At 45.1% G+C, this 20978-nt stretch overlaps 1 protein-coding gene across 1 annotated transcript in view; it reads right to left on the reverse strand.

The window, feature by feature from the left end:
• Positions 1 to 20978, reverse strand: part of Rab31 (RAB31, member RAS oncogene family) — a 121690-nt gene that overhangs the window by 55325 nt on the left and 45387 nt on the right. Inside the window, exons 2-3 of the mRNA XM_036173557.1 lie at positions 16266 to 16345; positions 10568 to 10649 (exon numbers count right to left, since the gene is read on the reverse strand). Coding sequence (XP_036029450.1) covers positions 10568 to 10649; positions 16266 to 16345 — 162 coding nt within the window. The remainder of the gene's footprint in view (positions 1 to 10567; positions 10650 to 16265; positions 16346 to 20978) is intronic.

The following is a 20978-nucleotide window of genomic DNA, read 5'->3' on the forward strand; positions in this document are numbered from 1 at the left end:
AAAAGGAGAGGGAATTAATATGTTATGTAATGTGTATGTATGTATGTATGTGTGTGTATGTATATATGTATATGTATGTATGTATATATGAACCTTCTGGGCAAAACTGCCTAGATTGTGTATAAGGAAATTCTACAGAGAGATGTCTGAATAAAGCGTGTGAAGTTGCCCCTCCAACAAACTAGTTGAGACCCCTAACAGAGTACCCAACAGAGGCCCGTAGAAGATTAAACTCTCAGCCATGACTCTTCGTGGCGCCTTTTCTGGACTCCATGCTGTACTTACAGCCCCTCTTTCTGAAGATGACCAGATACCCACTCCCTCACCACACCCAAGATTTCCTCTGGTCATCACACACCTTGGTGAGTGCAGTGTGGCCTGAAGTGACCTTCTCCTTCTAGCTTGGCCTTTGCTAGCTCCACTATGCTTCTGAATCCCCTAAGAACCTGGGCTTTCCTAGCCAGCCGTGGCCACCCCAACCTAGTGAACTGCTGGGTTACTTTTGCAACTTTTCTGTAAGTATACAGTTTGGGCTTATTTTTAAAGATTTTGAAAATGCATTTTATGTGTCTAGATTTATGTCTGTGTATGGGTATGTGCATGTGAGTGCAGGTGTGACAGGAAGATAGTGCACAGGCTCCTCCATCTTGTATTCTTGCTGTGGTCATTTTAGGTTTGACTAGAATTTGATCTCCTTGACGATAAACCCTGTGGAAAATTGCCCAACTCTATTCTAGGAAACCACGGTCAAGATGCCCCAGCTGTCAGGCGGTGTTGACGCATCTCAGCACTCGGGAGGCAGAGGCGGGTGGATCTCTGAATTTGAGGCCAGCCTGGTCTACACAGCAAGTTCCAGGACAGCCAGGACTGTTTCACAGAGAAACCCTGTCTGGGGGTGGATTGGGGAAGATGCCCCAGCTCTAATTTATCTTGGCTTCTGTTAAACTGTTGCTTATGTAAAACCTGCCCTATGCCAGCAGCTGCTGAGCAAGACACCAGGATGTGGCTTTTGCCTTTAAAAACCCCTTCCTTGCTCTAGAGCAGCGGTTCTCAACTTTCCTAATGCTTGTAACCCTTTAACAAGCTCCTCATGTTGTGGTGACCCCAATCATAAAATTATTTTTATTGCTACTTCATAACTGCAATTTTGCTACTGTTATGAATCATAATGTAAATATCTGATATTTCCAACAGTCTTAAAGGAGTTGTGACCCACAAGTTGAGAATTACTGCTTATTAAACACTCAGGGATATACTTGGATCCCAAATATCTGAGTGTAGCCCAGCTGGCTGGAATAAAGACTTTTGATAGGCTATAAACTATCTGAGTAGTCTTCCCTAGTAGGCTCCCCATAACACAGGTTCCCAAAAGGCCAAAGGAGGGAGTATCAACAATGTTTCCTGTCCCGACCACTCAATAACCGACTCAGAGGCTGAATATGAATTATAAATGTTAGGTCAATAGCTCAGGCTCGTTACTAGCTAACTCATAATTAAATTAACCCATATTTCTATATATGCTTTGCCACATGGCTCATGACATATTACCTCATTTTTTACATGTCCTGCTTGGTCGGCAGCTGGCTGGCTTCTCTCTCAACTCCCCTGACTCTACCCTTCTTCTTCCCATCCTTTTTAGTTTGTCTTTCCCACCTAACTTCCTGCCCAGCTACCGGTCTGTCAACTTTTTATTAACCAATGAGAGTAAGACATATTCATAGTGTAGAAAAGGATCATGAGGGAATAGGTGAAGGAGTAAGATCCCTTGGAGCTGTACTTACAGGTGGTTGTGCATTGTCTAATGTAGGTGCTGGGAACTGAACCCAGGCCCTCTTTACTACTAAGCTGTCTCTCCAGTCCCAGCTTCCCCAACCTTTTTTACTTTTGTTTTGCTTTGTTTTGTTGAGACACAGTCTCACTCTGCAGACCAGTCTGGCTTCAAACTCATGGTGATCCTTCTGCTTCAGCTGCTCTCAGATGCTAGGTCTGCAGACACAAGCTGCACTCCAGGCTCCCCTTTTACTTTTGAAAACAGGCCTTCCTAAACTGCCCAACAGTCCTTGAACTCACCCTAACTCCAAAAGGCCTTGAAGTTTTTTATAGGTTTGTTTGTTTGGTTTTTCAAGGCAGGGTTTCACTGTGTAGCCCTGGCTGGCCTGGAACTCACTCTGTAGACCAGGCTGGCCTAAAATTCACAGAGATCTGCCTGCCTCTGCCTCCTGAGTGCTGGGATTAAAGATGTGGGCCACTAGGCGTGTCTGAAATTTAACCTCTTGCCTCAGCCTCCTGAGAAACTGGGATTACAAACCTCTGACACCAGCTCTGGCTTCCTTAGAGTGTTACTATTGTTTTTTCTTACAGTTTATTTCATTTGTAATGTTTTGTTAATAAAAAATATATAACAAGGGGCTAGAGGGATGGCTCAGTGGCTAAGAACACTTGCTGCTCTCGCAGATTTCAGGTTTCATGAAGAAAGCAAGATGCAGGTTGCCTATCAAGGCCCAACACCCCTTTCAACCAGGAAGGAATGGATGTCTGTGCTCACGGAGAAAATAACTTGCGGACTTCCTGAATTTGTGCCACAAATATAAGAGAATTGGTGTTGAACAGCAAGTAGGGCATTCGCTAGCATACTGTGCATGCCAGGCAGAAGCTGGCACACTCCCCTCACAGGTGAGCAAACAGTGAATCACTAACAGAGTGCTCACCCCCTGCCAACACTGAAACCTGTGTCATTATATTGCTACAATGTTGCCCCAAAGATACTGCTTGTTTAAAATTCTGAGAAGAGGATGGTGGCAGATTTCTACAAAGGGGTGTGTGTGTGTGTGTGTGTGTGTGTGTGTGTGTGTGTGTGTGTGTAGTAAAATCCACTGGACTCCAATGATTAATGAAACAGAACAAACAGCAATAGGCACAGGCAGTAGCCAAGAATTTATTTTTAGCTCCTCCGTAAGGCAATGTCATTACAACCACAATTAAAGCTGGCAACAAGCTGTAGAAACAATTGAGAAGTCGGACCAACTGGAGACGCCATCACAGGCCAGCCCACCAGCCCAGCCCAAGAATAACCAGGTCAGGCCACTGAGGGGAGGCAAGACTGCCGGCTGTAGGGCCCTGCAGCTGGCATCCACACCCCCTCCTCTATTCTACAAACATCCACCTGAAATCGTTAGCCAAAACGGAAACCTCCTTCCCAGCAGCTCAAAGATGGATATCACTGCCACACAGTGTTCCTAAGAATTATGAATGTAGGGCTGGAGGTGGCTCCATTCCATATTCAGAACCACAATTATACACATATGCACACACACACACATTACTATAATCAGCAGTGTCCACAATCCATAGCAGCCAAATGCTTGGAAAATAAACTAAGACTATCAGAAATTATGATTTTGAGAGTTGAGGATTTAGCTCAGTGATATAGCGCTTATCTAGCAAGTGCAAGGCCCTGGGTTCGGTCCTCAGCTCCAAAAAAAAAAAAGAAGGAGGAGAAGAAGAGGAAATTAAGATTTTGGCCAGGCAGTGGTAACGCATCCCTTTAATCCCAGCACTCAGGAGGCAGAGGCAGGTGGATCTCTGTGAGTTCCAGGCCAGCAGACTAGTCTAGAAGAACCAAAAAAAAAAAAAAAAAAAAAAAGAAAGAAAGAAAGAAAGAAAGAAATTAAGATTATTAGAAATATCAACAAATTTTCCTGGTGCTATTTCCTTTGACATAGAAACTGGGCAGAGTTGCCACAGTCAGTGGAATGGAATACCGAATTTATTGAAAGCAATCAGCTCACTAAAGCAGGTCAGTAAACAGCAGTGCTCTGTGGAGACCGCTCAGAAGTCTCTCCTAGGTGGCACAGTACAGTCCAAAGGAAACAGCTGATCTCAGAGCCATGACCTCCCCAAGAAAGTTATCAACGCCCAGAAAGGTGACTGAAGAGTGACAGGCTGTGCCAACAGTAGAAATAACTGGCTGGATGATTTCATTTTCAACTGTATGGCTTCTATTAAAAATAAATAAAAAGGAAAGCCTGGACCCAGATTGCTCAATCAGATTTCAGCTTTATGCCTCATTAGCCATGTGGCTGTGAGTAGCAGCATCCTCGACCTCTCTGTGATGTATGACCTCACTTGTCAATGAGGGTAGGCCCAGGTACACCACAGTGCAGGGGAGAGAGGATACCACATCCAGGGCACTCAGGGCAGCGTCTGAACACAGCAAGTCACAAGTCACAGCAAGTCAGTGGGCAGTAGAAGCAGTTGCTTGCTCCTGCCAGGCCAGCTTCCTGTGAAACTGACCAAGCATCCTTCATCAAAACTCCTGTTTCACAGTCAAGGCAACAGGGCAAAACTCAGTGAGTTTCTATGACAACCCAGAGGCCAAACATGGGAGTAAAAAACAGCCAAGCAACTGCAAAGAAACCGAGGTGAGTAGACATGAGCCACCCTCTAGGCACACATTTCTCTGTGAATACGTTACCTGGATTTGGGGATCAGCAGGCACAGCTGACTGGAAGCTTAGAGAAGGTCCCCAGGCCTGCACTTTATAAAAGTCTGTGCCCTCACCAGGTGGTGGTGGCACACGCCTTTAATCCCAGCACTTGGGAGGCAGAGGCAGGCGGATCTCTGTGAGTTCAAGGCCAACCTGGTCTACAGAGAGAGTTCTAGGATAGCCAGGGCTACATAGTGAAACCCTGTAACTGTGTGTCACGTCACAGGTGTGTGGGTTCACGAGGGTCCATTGAATGAAGACTCAGAGGCATCTTAAGAATGAATCTAGCCTTTCATGGCTGCAGGGGGTCCAGCCTCAAGGACTGAGCACTCTCCCTTCACTCAGGACATTTTTATTTTCTCTCTATTACAGTTTAGCCAGTTAATTTCTGTACCTTCAAAGCAACCCAAAGGGAGCTCCCAGAGCCCAAATGCCAAGTGCAATTTACTTGATTTATCAGGTACCACGATTTTCCAGGTTTCCTGAACCAAGTTTTGCATAGGCCTTTGATCCTGACTCTCAGACAAGATGCACATAGGGTGATAAGAGAAACAGAAGGTAAGAGAAACAGAAGGTGTGGTTAAACAAAGGAAGGACCAGGCCAGGTGCAGCTCAGCAGGAATGCCGCCACAAAACCAGAAGAAAGAAAAAAAGTCTTTGCTCTCAACTTAGCAGCTGAAGAAGAGATGTTTTAATGAGATTAGCATTTGTAGGCCAGGAAATTATCCAATTCTTAAAATATTCTTTAAAATGCTTTAACCTAAAATTACTGGAACTTCAGTTTGTTTATTTGTTTTTCCAGACAGGGGTTCTCGGTGTAGCTCTGGCTGTCCTGGAATTCACTCTGTAGACCAGGCTAGCCATAAACTCCCAGAGATCTTCCTTCCTCTGCCTCTCAAGGTCTGGGGTGTATGCCACCACTGCCCCGCTTGGAACTTCAGTTTTAAAGGGAGGACTTCTATAAGATGAATATTACCTGAGCACTGTATAAGAATCAGATAATGGGGGCTGGAGAGATGGATCAGAGGTTAAGAGCACCAACTGTTCTTCCAAAGGTCCTGAGTTCAATTCCCAGCACCCACAACCATCTGTAATGAGATCTGGCGCCCTCTTCTGTATACATAATAAGTAAATAAATCTTTAAAAAAAAAAAAAAAGAATCAGATAATGAAAATTAAGGATTATTCTTCCATTGAGAGAAAGACAAGAAACAGAAGGCTTTTAGAGACAGACAAGGTCATTAAGTGAATTAAAATAGAAGCTGGTCAACGTAAAATAGTTTCTGGTCAACATGCTAGAGTCATTTGGGAAAAGGGAACCTCAAGTGGGGAAATGCCCCCACCAAGTTAGGCTGGGGGAGGGGCATTTTCTCGATTAACGATTGATGTGGGTGGTGCTGCCCCTGGGCAGGTGGTTCTAGGCTGTATGAGAAAGCAGAGCTCAACATCCAAACTTTCCACCCAGCCATATCCTGTACACCTTCTCCAGGGTCTAGTGAAGTAAGTTTGCCTGACCCCTCGGAACCCTCCAGATCCAGCCCAGGTCCCAGACCCAGTGTCCTAGCTTAGTCTGGCCACAACTGCTTGTACTACAACCAATCTCTAGATCAGGCCCCTCCCATACCACATCCAACCTCTCTACCCAGATAGATCTACCCTGACACTCCAGGTTTGGAACAAGAGGAACATCCTCCACACCAGCCCAGTCCCCTCTAGCCACCTGGTTTAATTCCACCTAAGCCATTTCCAACCTCTAAGCCCAACCAACCAGCTCACATATCCTCTGTCCACATCAGACACAAAACCCACAAAATAAGTCCACATGCCCAGATCTCATCAAAAAGCTACAAACAACATGAAAGATGAAGCCAGGATCTCCCCCACAACCTACCAGTCCTGTAGAAATATTCACCAATGAGAATTACTTAGATGAGACCCAGAACACAGAATTAGAAAGAACAACCTGGGAGCTGGAGAGATGGCTCAGAGGTTAAGGCACCAACTGCTCTTCCAGAGATTCTGAGTTCAATTCCCAGCACCCACATGGGGGCTCACAACAATCTGTAATGAGATCTGGCACCCTCTTCTGTGTACATAATAAATAAATAAATCTTCAAAAAGAAAAAGAAAAAAGAAAGAACAATCCTAAACTCCATCAAAGAATTCAAGGAGTTTAAAGATGTCACGTAGACAGCTCAGTGAAATTAGAACTTAGAATAAATGCCTGAGTGATGCCCAGGGAAACTCAAGCAAGGCTGATGGAATGAAGACAATCCAGGACTTGAGAAAAGAATTCAATAGAGACAGAAACACTGAGGAGGACTCAAGCTGGGATGAAGATGGAACTGAAAAACCTAATCACTCAACTAGAAAACCCAAAGGAAAGCCTTACAAGCAGAAGAGAAGTGGAAGATCGAAACCAAGTAAGTGAGGAATGTGAGAAAAATTAAAATCACAGGAAAGGGGCATACAGAAGCTATAGGGTATCATGTACAAACCAACCCTCCAAATCATAGGCATCAAGGAGGAGAAAGAATCCCAAATCAGTGGCATAGACCAGGTCATCAACAAGATCATAGAAGACAACGTCCCCAACCAAAGGAAAGACATATTCATACAGATATAGAACACCAAATACACAAGACCAGACAGAAAATTCCCATGGTATAAGTAGACAGAATAAAGGAAGTGTCTGGAAAACCACAAGAGAAAAAACACAAGTCACATATAAGGGAAAATCTATCAGAATAATAGCTGGTTTCTCAGTGGAAGAGCCTGGAACCTGGAGCAGTGAATTTCAGTCCAGCCAACCTAGACTAACACACTCGGAAAAACTATCCACCATAGTTTAAGGAGAAAGAAAAACTTGCCATGATATAAATAGCCTAGAAAAAAAGGTATATCCAACACACCAAACGTAAAACATATATAGGAAGCAGTATTTCAGGTTGAAGAAAGAAATGAGCAAATCCAAGAGGACTGTGGAATGAAATACAAAGCCATAATCACTACGACTCAGAACACAAACAACAACACCCAAAATCACCAACACAATCACTGCAATTAACATGCACATTTCAATAGAAACTTTAAATATTAATGGCCTCAATTCTCCAATCAAAAGAAATAGGTTGTCTTAGTTACTTTTCTTTCTTTTTTTTTTTTTTTTTTTTTTTGGTTTTTTGAGACAGGGTTTCTCTGTAGCTTTGGAGCCTGTCCTGGACTAGCTCTGTAGACCAGGCTAGCCTCAAACTCACAGAGATCCACCTGCCTCTGCCTCCCAAGTGCTGGGAATTACAGGCATGCGCCACCACCGCCCAGCTTAGTTACTTTTCTATTGTGTGAAAAGACTTGACAACCAAGGCAACTCATAATGGAAGCATTTGCTTTTATTTCCAGAGGATTAGTCCATGACCATCATGACAGGAAGCATGGATACAGGATGGTAAGCAGGGCACTTAAGAAGGAGCTGAGGGCTTACATTCTGATCTGCAGGAAGAAGACGGAAAGAGACCAAGACTGGGCCCAGCATGGGCATTTGAAACCTCAAAGCCCACCCCCAGTAACACACCTCCTCCAATGAAGCCACACCTCCTAATACTTCCCACACAGTCCCACCAACTGGGAACCCAACATTCAAATATATGGGATGATAGGGGCCATTCTCATTCAGAACACCACATAGACAGAATGGATCAAGAAACAAAATCTGTTCTACAAGCAATGTATGACTGGGTCAAGGAAGAAATTAAGAAAGAAATTTAAAAAAAATTTCTGGAATGAAATTAAAATGAAAACACCACCCAACAAAACCTCCGGGACACAATTAAAACAGTCCATTGCCAGAGTGGGGACTGGAGTGGGGAAGCAAAGGAGAGAGGAGCAGCAGGGTACGGTGATCTAATAGGGTAAATGGGAAAGATGGGTTGTCTAACTAGAGAGGGGTGAGGAAGGAGGGCATAAAATAACAGTAAATATTTCTGAAAAAGTTATAACAGAATCATATTTTTAACTACTAAATTTACCTAAAAATAACTATAAAACATTTAAATCGGTATATAAATAAACAGAATAGTCTAAATGAAAATTTTCCATCTGAGATGACAAGGACCATCTACCAAAACCAGACATGAGAAGCGCTCTTTGTTTTTTTGTTTGTTTTTTTGTTTTTAAGATTTATTTATTTATTATGTATACAGTGTTCTGCCTGCATGCCAGAAGAGGGCACCAGATCTTATTACATATCGTTGTGAGCCACCATGTGGTTGCTGGGAATTGAACTCATGACCTCTGGAAGAACAGCCAGTGCTCTTAACTGCTGAGCCATCTCTCCAGCCCTAAGAAGCTTTCTTTGGAGTTGGTGGTCAGGGTTGTTTATGAGACTCCCAACACATTACAGGCTATTGCTCTTGCTATTGGGTGCCCCCCTCAAGAGGCAAAAACAAAGTCCCGTTGCTGAAGACATCATGCACTTCAGAAACAGGATCCAGAGGCCCCTGAGTCAAAACTGATCTGAAAGTTTCCTCCCAGAGGACTAGCTTTCATGATACCAAAAGGTGCCACATATGCTTCCAAGGAAGGAAAGCAACCAACAGGCCCACCTAAGTAAAATGCCTAGGAACCACAATAACAGCCAGCATGGCATGCTAACTCTATGGGTACAGTTATAGTGTACTGTGGGAGCCCACAAAAGCTTCCTAGTGAGATATGAGCTTGCTTTATTTATACAGCAGTGCTGCATTAGGGGATGGCTGGACCACGTGCATGGTCACCAGGTGCCTGGGACAGTCTGCACTTGGCTGTGCTGGGGGAGGTCTTTTGTTCCACCCCTTGGCATTCCTTTAAAAGCTCTTTAGTAGACACAGGAAAGGCTGGTAGGTTTTGACCCAGGCCCTCTTGAGCTATCCTGTGTTTCTTCCTTCCTTCCTTCCTTCCTTCCTTCCTTCCTTCCTTCCTTCCTTTCTTTCTTTCTTTCTTTTTTTTTTCCTGAGACAGCGTTTCTCTGAGTAGTTTTGGTGCCTGTCCTGGATCTCACTCTGTAGACCAGGCTGGCCTTGAACTCACAGAGATCTGCCTGGCTCTGCGTCCCAAGTGCTGTGATCAAAGGTGTACTCCACCACCGCCTGGCTCCTATCCTGTGTTTCTGTCTCTCTCCTCTATATTTTTATCTACATACTTCTCACTTCTCCCTCCTCAAGAGGGAGGAAAAAGAGGAAGCTGGTCTCCCTCAGTGCTCATACTTAGTCAATAACCAACAGCTGTCTAATTGGACTTAAGACCCACTCAAGGAAAGGGAAATCAAGTCTTGTCCCAGAAACCCAGCCATCTATCCAGGGCTAGAGAAGTAATGGATCTTGGAGGAAAACCTACTTTGAGGACTGGGTTGATCCAAGGCTTTCCCTGAGACCCTGGTGTTTGAGAAAGAAGACAGCTCCTTCCTCTAAAACCAGGAATACACTTGGCAGAGATGGTAATGGCCTGAGGCCAAGGCCTTGAGGGAGCTTCGGCTTCAGATCCTGAGAACCCAACTCTTCCCACAGTGTGGGGCTGTGGCTATCAGTCCCAAGGCCTCTGTGTGCTCACACCATAATGCTTTTGAGATACCCTGCGTGCCCTTGTGTGACATCGCCTGATAAGCTTCCTGTTGACTCCATCCCATCATACGCTAGCTTCTGCTGACTCCGTCCCATTTCTTACCCCTGAAATAGTATGTAAGATGCTGTACTCCTTAATAAGCTTGCTTGGCATAAGACACAGCTTATGTAAGACTTCCTGATGCCAAACTTTCCTACATTCTTCTTTATCTTCTCATCTCCTGGCCACCTCCCACTTAGGACCCTGTCACTGAAGAATAACCTACTGGCCCAGTCAACTTACAACTACCACGGTTATAAACCAGCATAATTCCTAACTACAATCTTAACATTTGTGCTAACACCCACAGATAAGTGTAGTCCTCACCCCTCATCAAGGAAACTTCTCTCTGTAACAGATGGAGATCAATACAGAAGACCACAACTAATCAAAATACAGAAGTTAGCTCCCTTTTGTCCCTAGAAAGCCAGAAGCAGCGTGTACTTACCCGCTCCTGGCCAGCAGTGTCCCAGATGAGGAATTTGTGAAGTTCATTTCCACAAGGCACAGTTTTGGTCATAAAAGATGCCCTGAAAAGAAAGTCAACCCCCTGCATTACCAAACCTCCATAGAAACTCAAGAACTCAAGTTAATGTTATGCCTCAAGAAGACCCCCAAGAATTCCTGCCCCCTTGGAACAGTAATGAGAGCTTTGCTGCTATAAATAAAAGTATCTACATTTTATGTAATCCAGCTGGAGTTACAAAACAAGAAAGAATGTGTGGGCTGGAGGAATGGCTTAGTGGTTAAGAGCATTGGCTGCTCTTGCAGAAGACCTAAGTTGGGTTCCCAGAACTTACATGGCAGCTCACAGCCATCTGTAACTCCAGTTCTAGGAATTCCAATGCTTTCTTCTGGCTTCCTCAGATACCACATGCATGTGGTGTGTATACACACATGCAGACAAAATACAGATGCCCATAAAATAAACATAAAACCTTTAAATGAAAATGCATTCAGAAACAGAGTCAGCTGTCCTAGAATAATATTCTCTAGATATGAGAGAAATGTTAAATATCTAATCTTAGATATTAAAACCATATTCTTATAACAAGTGAGAGAAAAAAATCTTATTTTATGACTTTAAGACTTTGACATCAAAACAGCACAAACAGAAAGCTGTCTTAACATATTCCCTGTGCTGACATTAATTCAATAGTAGTAGCAAGTACAGAAAAATATATACAAATCTCAACCAGCGTGCATAGACTCAGGAATTGTCTTAGTTAAGATTTCTACTGCTGCAAGGAAACCCCATGACCAAAAAGCCAGTTGGAAAGGAAAGGGTTTATTTGACTTACACTTCCAGATCACTGTTCACCATTGAAGGAAGTCAAGACAAGAATTCACACAGGGCAGGAACCTGGAGGCAGGAGCTGATGCAGAGGCCATGGAGAGGGGTGCTGCTTACTGACTTGTTCTCATGGCTTGCTCGATCTGCTTTCTTACAGAACCCAGGACCACCAGCCCAGAGATGGCATCACCCACCATGGGCTGCCCCCCACCACACACATCAATTACTAATTTAAAAAAAAATGCCTTCGGGCTCACCTACAGCCCAGTCTTATGGAGGCATTTTCTCAATTGAGATTCCCTTCTCTCAAATGACTTTAGCCTGTGTCACATTGGCATAAAACTAGCCAGCACAGGGATAAACAACAAAACACTTCCATGCTTCTATTAAAAAAAGGAAGCACTTGGGGCTGGAGAGATGGCTCAGTGGTTAAGAGCACTGGCTGTTCTTCCAGAGGTCCTGAGTTCAATTCCCAGCAACCACATGGTGGCTCACAACCATCTGTAATGAGATCTGGCGCCCTCTTCTGGGATGTATACATAATAAATTAATAAATCTTTAAAAAAAAAAAAAAAAGGAAGCACTTTAAGGTATCAATAAATCATAAAACACTTGCTATTCTTTTTTACCTCTTTTCTCTGAACAAGCATTTTCTTTGTGCTCATGAAAAGTGTGAAAATCAAATACACAGAGTATTTAACATCCTTTCTTCTGTGCAGTAAAGTTTCCCGTTCATTAAGTAAGCACTGCCAGCACCCTGACCACCTTATGAGAAGCTCCTGAGCTGGCTAAGAAACATCCACATCCACCTGTGTGGATTCTGCCAAAGATGCCGTGGTAGTTTGAATATAATTAGCCCCCATAAGGTCATAGGGAGTGGCACTATTGGGAGGTGTGGCCTTGTTAGAGAAGATGTGTCACTGTGGAAGTGGACTTTGAGGTCTCCTATGCTAAAGTTCAGTGTGCAGTTCACTTTCTGGTGCCTTTAGATCAAGATGTAGGGCTCTCAGCATCTTCTCCAGCACCATGTCTGCCTGCATGCCACCATGCCCCACCCTGATGATAATGGACTAAACCTCTGAAACTGTAAGCCACCTTATTAGATGTTTTCCTTTATAAGAGTAGCCGTGGTCATGGTGTCTCTTCACAGCAATAGAAAGCCCAAGATAGAAGTTTAGTCTGGATGTTATCATAAGGTAGCAGGCAGATAAGTGTAGGATGAGAGTCATGCCATAAGTCAACTGATGTGGGTGCTTCAAATATCATGAAAAACAAAATAAAGGGCCAAGAGCTGTTTCTAGAACCTAAATTAAAAGAAAAGAGAAAACAGGTGAATCAGAGCCTTGGCTATGCTTTGGAGCTGGGGAGAGTTTTCAAGATGGTTCTAAGAGCATTGAGAGGGGCTGGGATTGTGGCGCATGGTATGTAATATTCATCATGAATATTCGCTGGCATAAATGAAGTCCTGTGCTCAATTCTCAGTGCTGCAAAAATGAAAATCAAAACTAACGACAATCAGACACATTGGGAACTGGACTACTATGTGTGAGGTACCATCACTGAATCAAGGTAACTTTTTGAGGTGTCGTAACAACGCTCTTCTTCTTAAATGACACAGTCTACAGTTTGGGAGGGCGCAGCTCAGGGATTCTTGCTCATACTCTCTATGGCCCAGCATGGTCCAGCACAGAGCTCAACAGTGCCCTCGGGGCTCCTCACAGCACTGTTTCTTCTGCCTCTGGTTCTCCTAAGAATAAGAAGCTCATTGCAGAAACCTCAAGTGAGTCCCTGTAATTCCACACCCACCACCAACATATATCCTCACACCAAAGGTTAACATCGGACACTTAGTGATCAACTCATTTCCCTCTTTTTTTTTTGGGAGGGGGGGGGTCGAGACAGGGTTTCCCTGTGTAGCTTTGCGCCTTTCCTGGAACTCACTCTGTAGCCCAGGCTGGCCTCGAACTCACAGAGATCCGCCTGGCTCTGCCTCCTGAGTGCTGGGATTAAAGGCGTGTGCCACCACCGCCCGGCTTAATTTTAATTTTTATTTATTTATTTTTGTTTGAGACAGAGTCTTATTATATTACTCAGGACAGCTTTGAACTACCAAGGCTGGGCTTAAATTCATAATCCTCCTGCCTTAACCTCTTAAATGCTAGGATCGTGGGTAGATGCCACCATGTGCAGCTTTAGACTTAATTATTAAACATCAAGCTCCACATTTGATACACATGCCGAACTCAGGCTATACCACCCTGTACACGTATAACTATGAGATGGTATTCTCCACAACCCATTTCCACCTTCCAAATTTCCCATGACAATAGGTAGGAGATGAACAGCTCATCTTCATTTTCACTACACTCCGCTGTTCAGACAGTTCACCCAATTCCAAATACCCCTCCTGGAGGGAGGAGGGAGGCTCATAAGACTCAGAAAGGCAGGAAAAACCAGAAGTCTCAGGAAGTAAAGAAAACTCAGCAGACCCAGCATGCTCCTAAAACTTACAAGATTCACAAAGCAGGCTGGAAAGACTGCTCAGGCAGAGTACAGGTGTGTGCCCCCGAGCCTAAACACCTGAGTTTGACCCCCAGGACCTACAGGGTGGAAGGAAAGAATCAACTCCCTCAGGTTGTCCTCTGACGGCCACGTGTACACTGTGGCATGCATGCACACATCACCCTCCCCCAATAAATACTCTTTTATAATGTAATAAAACAAGATTCATAAGGCAACAACTGCTGTGGAAAACAGACTCCTACTCGCAGAGCTGCCGCATGCATGATCATGTGTGCAGGCTGTTCAGGAAGCTCTTGGGATGCAGCTTTCATGCCTGGACAGGGCCCATGGGCAGCCGCTTTTGAATCACCTATGTTTCATAATCTGTGTGACTACTAGTATGAGTCACTGAGGTGATGTGGGTTAATGCTTCTGAATCATCATTTCTGATGATGATGTCCTTTTACAAATGTGATTTCAGTAAGAAGAACAGGGTGGGCTTCGAGAACAAAGTCCCTTGGTTTGTCATCTGTCTGTCTGGTTGGTCTTGGTGGTGCTGGGATCAAACCCATGCTATGCAAGTGCTATTGTACTGAAGCCACAGTCACAGCTCTGCCTGGCTCGGCCTGAGACGAGTCTGCAGCTCTGTGATCACCTATGTGCTCCGACCTGTGGAAACCACCACAATTAACTCGGGGGTCAGGAATATGAACTGAAACATCCACAAGATCAGGCAGGTAACATAATCCAGCAAGGCCGACAAGGCGAGAAAATTATCCTGACACAAATAACAGTAAGTAAGTCATAGGAAATCCCGAAGCTTGAGAATCTATCAACCTCTAGCATGTGCCTGGCTCTGGCTGGCCAGGCAGGTGGCCAAACCCCACCACTCCGCATCTGTGGATCTCTCAAGAAAGGCCAGAAGCACAAAGTCTCTCAATTCTTCAAAATCAGCTAGGGTGGAGAAACACCCGAGGGAGTAGTGGAACGCACCTGGGTGTGTCTGTGAGGGCATTTCCAGAAACTACTAGATCCTGAGGACTCTGACTTGATGAGCAGATTGATCCTTTGAAGGGCTAATAATAGGATAACATTAATGAAAAGTAGGAAGAGAGGTCTAGGTCGAGGCAGTTGGTCACTAAGGGCACGTCCTCAGATGCTTTATCTTGTCCTAGCCTCTTCCTGGATTTGTGAAGAGCAGCGCTCACCTCCACTCTGTGCTTCTGCTACAATGGTGTTCTGTGCAAACGTACGAAGCCAGGCAGCAATGGACTGAACCCTCTGGAGCGTGAGCCAAGCTCCCCTCCCCTCCCCTGCTTCGCTGTCTTCTCAGCTCTTGGTCACTGCAGAAGGAAAGTAACTGATAGACTGGCTGAAAATTCTGGAAGTGCCAGGACTGGAGAGATGGCTCAGTGGTTAAGAGCACTAACTGCTCTTCCAGAGGTCCTGAGTTCAATTCCCAGCACCCACATAGCAGCTCAGCACTGTTTGTAACTCCAGTTTTAGGGAATCTGATACCTTCACACCAATGCACATAAAATAAATTTTTAAAAATTTCTGAAAGTGCCATAAAAGCTAAACAAAACAAGTCCTCAGGCCAGAATTCTGGCTCAGTGAGTTAACACGCTTTGGGGGAGGTAATCTATCAAGCTTTTGGAAATTAAGGATTCCATTTCCATCATCCTCCAATAAGTCTATGTTTCACTTAGGAAGTATTCCTGATAGCCTTATTTTTTCCTGAAACTGGAGCTTAGAAACATCTTCTCAAAGTTCCAAAAGAGAACACTTGAGTGCAAGTTAACTGTGTCAGGAAAAGCCTTAGATATTTTTAAGCACACAGGAGAGCTGAGTCTGCCTGACACCAGAAGACAGTGAGGAGCAAAGGAGGCAGGAAGCAGAGCAACTCCCATAAGGCACTGCAGCTCCCATAGGGCATCACAACTATCAGAAACTGGGTTGTCACAGCAAACTTAAGCCAAGGCGGGAGGGCTGCTCAGCATTAGATTATTCCAGAAAAGGAAAAATAATTCATTCCACATAAACCTTAGATTTCCCCAGTCTCTAGTGGTCAACTTTTCTGGGGATTAAAACCAGGCAGTCTAGCCACCCATCAGGAGTTGACAATGCACAGCATCTCCCATCTGGAGATAAAGGCAACCTGCTTTTCAGATCCATGGTCTCGATAGTCAAGAAAATGGTCTTGTCCTTCAAGAGGAAGAAGGTTGGCAAGAAAAAAAATTAACAAGAATAGCCCTAAATTTCTGGGGTTGAGATCATTTCTCATTGGTGGAGTTAGAAGCGTTTGCCCTAAAAACAAATGATGTCAGAAAAGACACACATTGTCACTTACCCGATGGTGGGGCTGATGTTGTGGTCAAAGTGGTCCTGGACAAACCGACATACGATGCTTGATTTCCCAACCCCTGTGTCCTAGAAGAGAATGAAAGCATTAGCCATGAAAATCTACCAACTGTGACCTGAAATGAACTTATGACGAGAGGGCACAGTGACAGGAGCTGAAGAGGACGTCTGCCATTTCCTACTAGAACATTCCATAACATAAACGCTTTTCTTTCCTAAAAAGAAAACAAGCATGGTAAAAGCACGTTTAGAAACACATCTCACATACATGCAGCAATTAGCATGTTCATAATACACACGATTCCAGGGTTGGAATATGGAGGAAAGGTCTAGAGAAGCTGCTTGACATCCTGCCACATTGTTAGGAAGAGAGCTGAGGTTTTCTCAAGGTTAATCTGCCTCTCTAGGGAACGCCATGGAAGACTTCTAAATTCCAGTTTCTATATTTCCAACATCTTAGAATTTGATGACCGGATATAAACCTCTGATTTTGCTGAATCCTATAAAGGTCTCATCTCAGCCCTTTCTTGACTAAACAGTTCTTTAAAGCTGGTCAAGACAGGGATCCCTTACACAATGGAAATCCAGCACAGACAAGTGTCTCTACTTCCTGTCCAAACCCTTGTGAATCGGTTTAGGGAAGAACAGACACAAATTCACAAGGGCGAAGCCCAGACAGCTGATACCAACAGTGTCTGGAGAGGCAACTCATGCCTGAGAAATGCAGGAGGCAGCAAATCATTTCCTGCCTGAGACAGAAAAAAGGCAATGGAAGGCAAGCCTGAACAGGTATCACAGGAAGGCACTCTAGAAAGCAGGAGAGGGCTACTTTTTAGGAAGCCAGGTCTTAAGACATCAGGCACGCACAGTAAGGAAGAGGCTACATAAGCTTGGGCAGAAGCCGCCTTTGGGTACAGGGGAAGCCCCACATACACAGACACCAGGATCTTCCCATGAAAGGGCATTGTGTACTCTGGCTAATAAACCCCAGAGCTTTCAAGGCACTATGGACTGAACCTCTGAAGCTAGGAGACAAAAGACACCTTCCCTGCTTTGAGCTGCCTGTCACAGGTGTTTTTCCATAGAAATAAAAAACTAGCCGGGCAGTGGTGGCACATGCCTTTAATCCCAGCACTTGGGAGGCAGAGCCAGGCAGATTTCTGTGAGGTCGAGGCCAGCCTAGGCTACCAAGTGAGTTCCAGGAAAGGTGCAAAGCTACACAGAGAAACTCTGTCTAGAAAAAAAAAAAACAAAAAACAACTGACTAACCCAGATACCTTAGAGATATATAAGGGATATATTTGGTTCTCGTGTGGTAGAGATGTGACCTTGTTTCTTCATTTCCTTATTTATTTATTCATTTATTTGTTATGAGACAGTGTCTCTTGCCCGAGCTAGCCTCAAGCTCCCTACGTAGATAAGGATGACCTTGAACTGACCTTCCCATCTCTACCTCTCCAAGTGCTAGGATTGCAGGGCAGATGCACCCCCAAGCCTTGCTTTTACCTCCCTAGAGATCAATCCCAAGGCTCTGATCACTTCTCACGCTCTGCTCTGACCAACCGAGTCACATTCCCTACTTCTAAAGGAGTCATTTTTTTGTTCAGTTTGGTTTTGTTTTTTTTGAGACAGGGTTTCTCTGTGTAGCTTTTGTTGTCCTGGAACTCACTCTATAGACCAAACTGGCCTCAAAAGGCATGTGCCACCACCTCCTGGCTTAAACTTGTGATTTTAAAAGCCCAAAGTTTGAGGCTGGTGAGATGGTTCGGTCGTTAATAGCCCTTGCTGCTCTTGCAGAGGATCCAAGCAAGGTTCAGTCCCCAGCACCAACACAATAGCTCACAACCATCTGTAATTCCAGTTCTAGGGGAATCAGCACCCTCTTCTGGCCTTCACAGGCATTGCACACACTCATGGTGCACACAAAATACATGTGGGCAAAACACTCACACTTTTTATTTTAAGTATTCTGATCAAGGGGCCAATGAGATGACAGGGTGCCCACATCAAGCCTGACGAACCAAGTTTAATTCCCAGGACACACATGGTAGAAGAGAACCCCCTCACGTCGTCCTCTGATGTACGGGTAGGCTTGCTACTCTTGCTCACTAGAAAAGCTGGTGTTTCACCTGGGCCATCTGTAGGAGGCAAGGAGCAGACTTAATACTTGTAAGATGGTTAGCAGTTTCACCGTGAAGGGTATTTTGAGGGCTGGCCCTCAGGGACATGGAGTCAGAGCAGAGCCCCCGGGACTCTGAAAGTGTGCTCCCCCAGTGAGCATCACAACTTCAGAGGATGCAGTATCTGTCATGGCTGGTGCATGGCTGGGGTGGAGACACCACCACACCCCGAGAGTCAGACCAGAGAGCACACAAAAAAGGGAGACCTCGGGCCAGGAGAACTATGGGCATTTCCAGGAGGTAGTTTTAGGGGAGAGAGAGGGGTGAGCTTGGGTGTGATCTGAAAATATGTGAGGGAGGGGAGGGATGAACAAGCCAGAGAGAAAGAGAGACTATGAATTGACTTTTAAAAAATGTTATGACTCTAATCGATGCCTGCTGCCTTTGGCCTACACTCTGCCATGGATTCTGGCCCAGGTTCCTCATCCTACAGATGAACGCCTGCATCCATGCCTCCCCCAGAGAAACGGAAACTAAACAGCTGCAATACCCTGCCCTGCCCTGCCCTTCCCTGCCCTGCCCAGGAAGGTACAGAAAACACCCTATGCTGAAAGCATTCCTCCAGGAAGCAACTGTGTCCCGGAAGCTGCCACACAGGCAGAGTGGGGACCTCACCCTGTCTGTACCCATACCCGTTCCTTTTTTTTTTTTTTTTTAACATCATGGCTTATGCTCTAAGAATTCTTTCTCAGGGATCTCCCATCAATGTACTCATGCTTCACTCATCCAATAAGCATTACCCAAGTCTGCCTTCTCTGTGCCAACAGAGAACATAAGAGATATCAGTACCTCCCTGGTTTGCAGACTCCATTGGTGGGAGATGGTAGGATTCCCTTCCTCGTCTACAGGGGTCCCAGAGAAGTTCTGGGTGCACAGCAGAGAGTGTCTGCTCTCTCAGAAGTGCCCACCCATGTCAACCCCAGCGCCTAGGGCCCTGGAGCAGACTCTCCACCTGGCCCTCACCCTCACACATATTTTCAGATCACACCCAAGCTCACCCCTTTCTCTCCCCTAAAACTACCTCCTGGAAATGCCCATAGTTCTCCTGGCCCGAGGTCTCCCTTTTTTGTGTGCTCTCTGGTCTGACTCTCGGGGTGTGGTGTCTCCACCCCAGCCATGCACCAGCCATGACAGATACTGCATCCTCTGAAGTTGTGATGCTCACCGGGGGAACACACTTTCAGAGTCCCGGGGGCTCTGCTCTGACTCCATGCCCCAAGTCCACAAATCAGCGCAGCAGAGCCTGCCTGAAGGCCAGCCCTCAAAATACCCTTCACGGTGAAACTGCTAACCATCTTACAAGTATTAAGTCTGCTCCTTGACTTCTACACATGGCCCAGGTGAAACACCAGCTTTTCTGGTGAGCAAGAGTAGCAAGCCCACTCAAATGTAACTGGATACCTGTCAAATGTCCATTTTGTCTTGTCTTACTTTCACAGTTCGATTCAATATCTATCACTTATACATTTCACAGGCAAGATACAACAAAATACATTGATTTGTCTAGAAAACAGGATATTTTGTAAAGAATAGGGCCAAGAAATGTCTCTGAGTGGTGACCGGTGGAGAAGCAGCTGAGCCTCTGGGACCTGTGGGCTGTCTTCAGGAAGCTGCTGTTCCACCGATGCCCACAAGAGGAAGACAGGTTCACCTGCTGGCTGGAGACCCCAAATGCCCTCTAAGACTTCCTTTTCCTGCCAGAACCTGACTGGGATGGACCTACAGAAACAACTGGACTGTGACCCGCATTCACGGAGGAAAAGACTAGTGAGTCATGACTGCTACACATGGAAACAGAAGCAGAAAGCAAGAAAAACAAAGACAACCGATTAAAAAAGGAAAAAAAATCCATTAAAAAGGACAGAGAAATCTCAGCACTCCTGAGACAGAGTCAGGCAGATCTCTGAGTTCAAGGCCAGCCTGGTCTACAGAGCAAGTTCCAGGACAGCCAGAGCTACACAGAGATACTCTGTCTCAAAAAAAGAAAGGAAGAAAGAAAGAGAGAGAGAGAGAGAGAGAGAGAGAGAGAGAGAAAGGAAGGAAGGAAGGAAGGAAGGAAGGAAGGAAGGAAGGAAGGAAGGAAGAAAGAAAGAAAGAAAGAAAAGAAAGAAAGAAAGGACAGAGAACAAAGGTCCTGGCTGCCCCCAGTTTAAAGGCCACTGTACTTTGAGTGAGCGAACAGTAATGGAAACCTGTCTGTGGACAGTTTTTCCATTCTATATTTTGAGACTACCACAGCCATCTTGTCTAATCCTCTGATTCTGCAAAAGCAGAAGCTCGTGTGACCTCCTTAAGGTCACACAGCAAGCCGGTTGGGAAAGTCAGAAGCACATGCCCCATGCTCGAGTCCCTGTCAGACCTTCCTGATGGCTCCTGTCAGGTTAAATCAGTCCCCCAGCCGAGCGCCAATTTCTTCAAAAGGAAAAACGAAAGCTGGGTCATCAGACCTTCCAAGTGCACCGATCGCCTCCTTTCTGGGCTCACTCGGCTCAAGTGACTCAGCATGTTATGATGACGGGGCT

This window comes from Onychomys torridus, chromosome 23 (assembly GCF_903995425.1).
Source record: "Onychomys torridus chromosome 23, mOncTor1.1, whole genome shotgun sequence".
Taxonomy (NCBI): domain Eukaryota; kingdom Metazoa; phylum Chordata; class Mammalia; order Rodentia; family Cricetidae; genus Onychomys; species Onychomys torridus.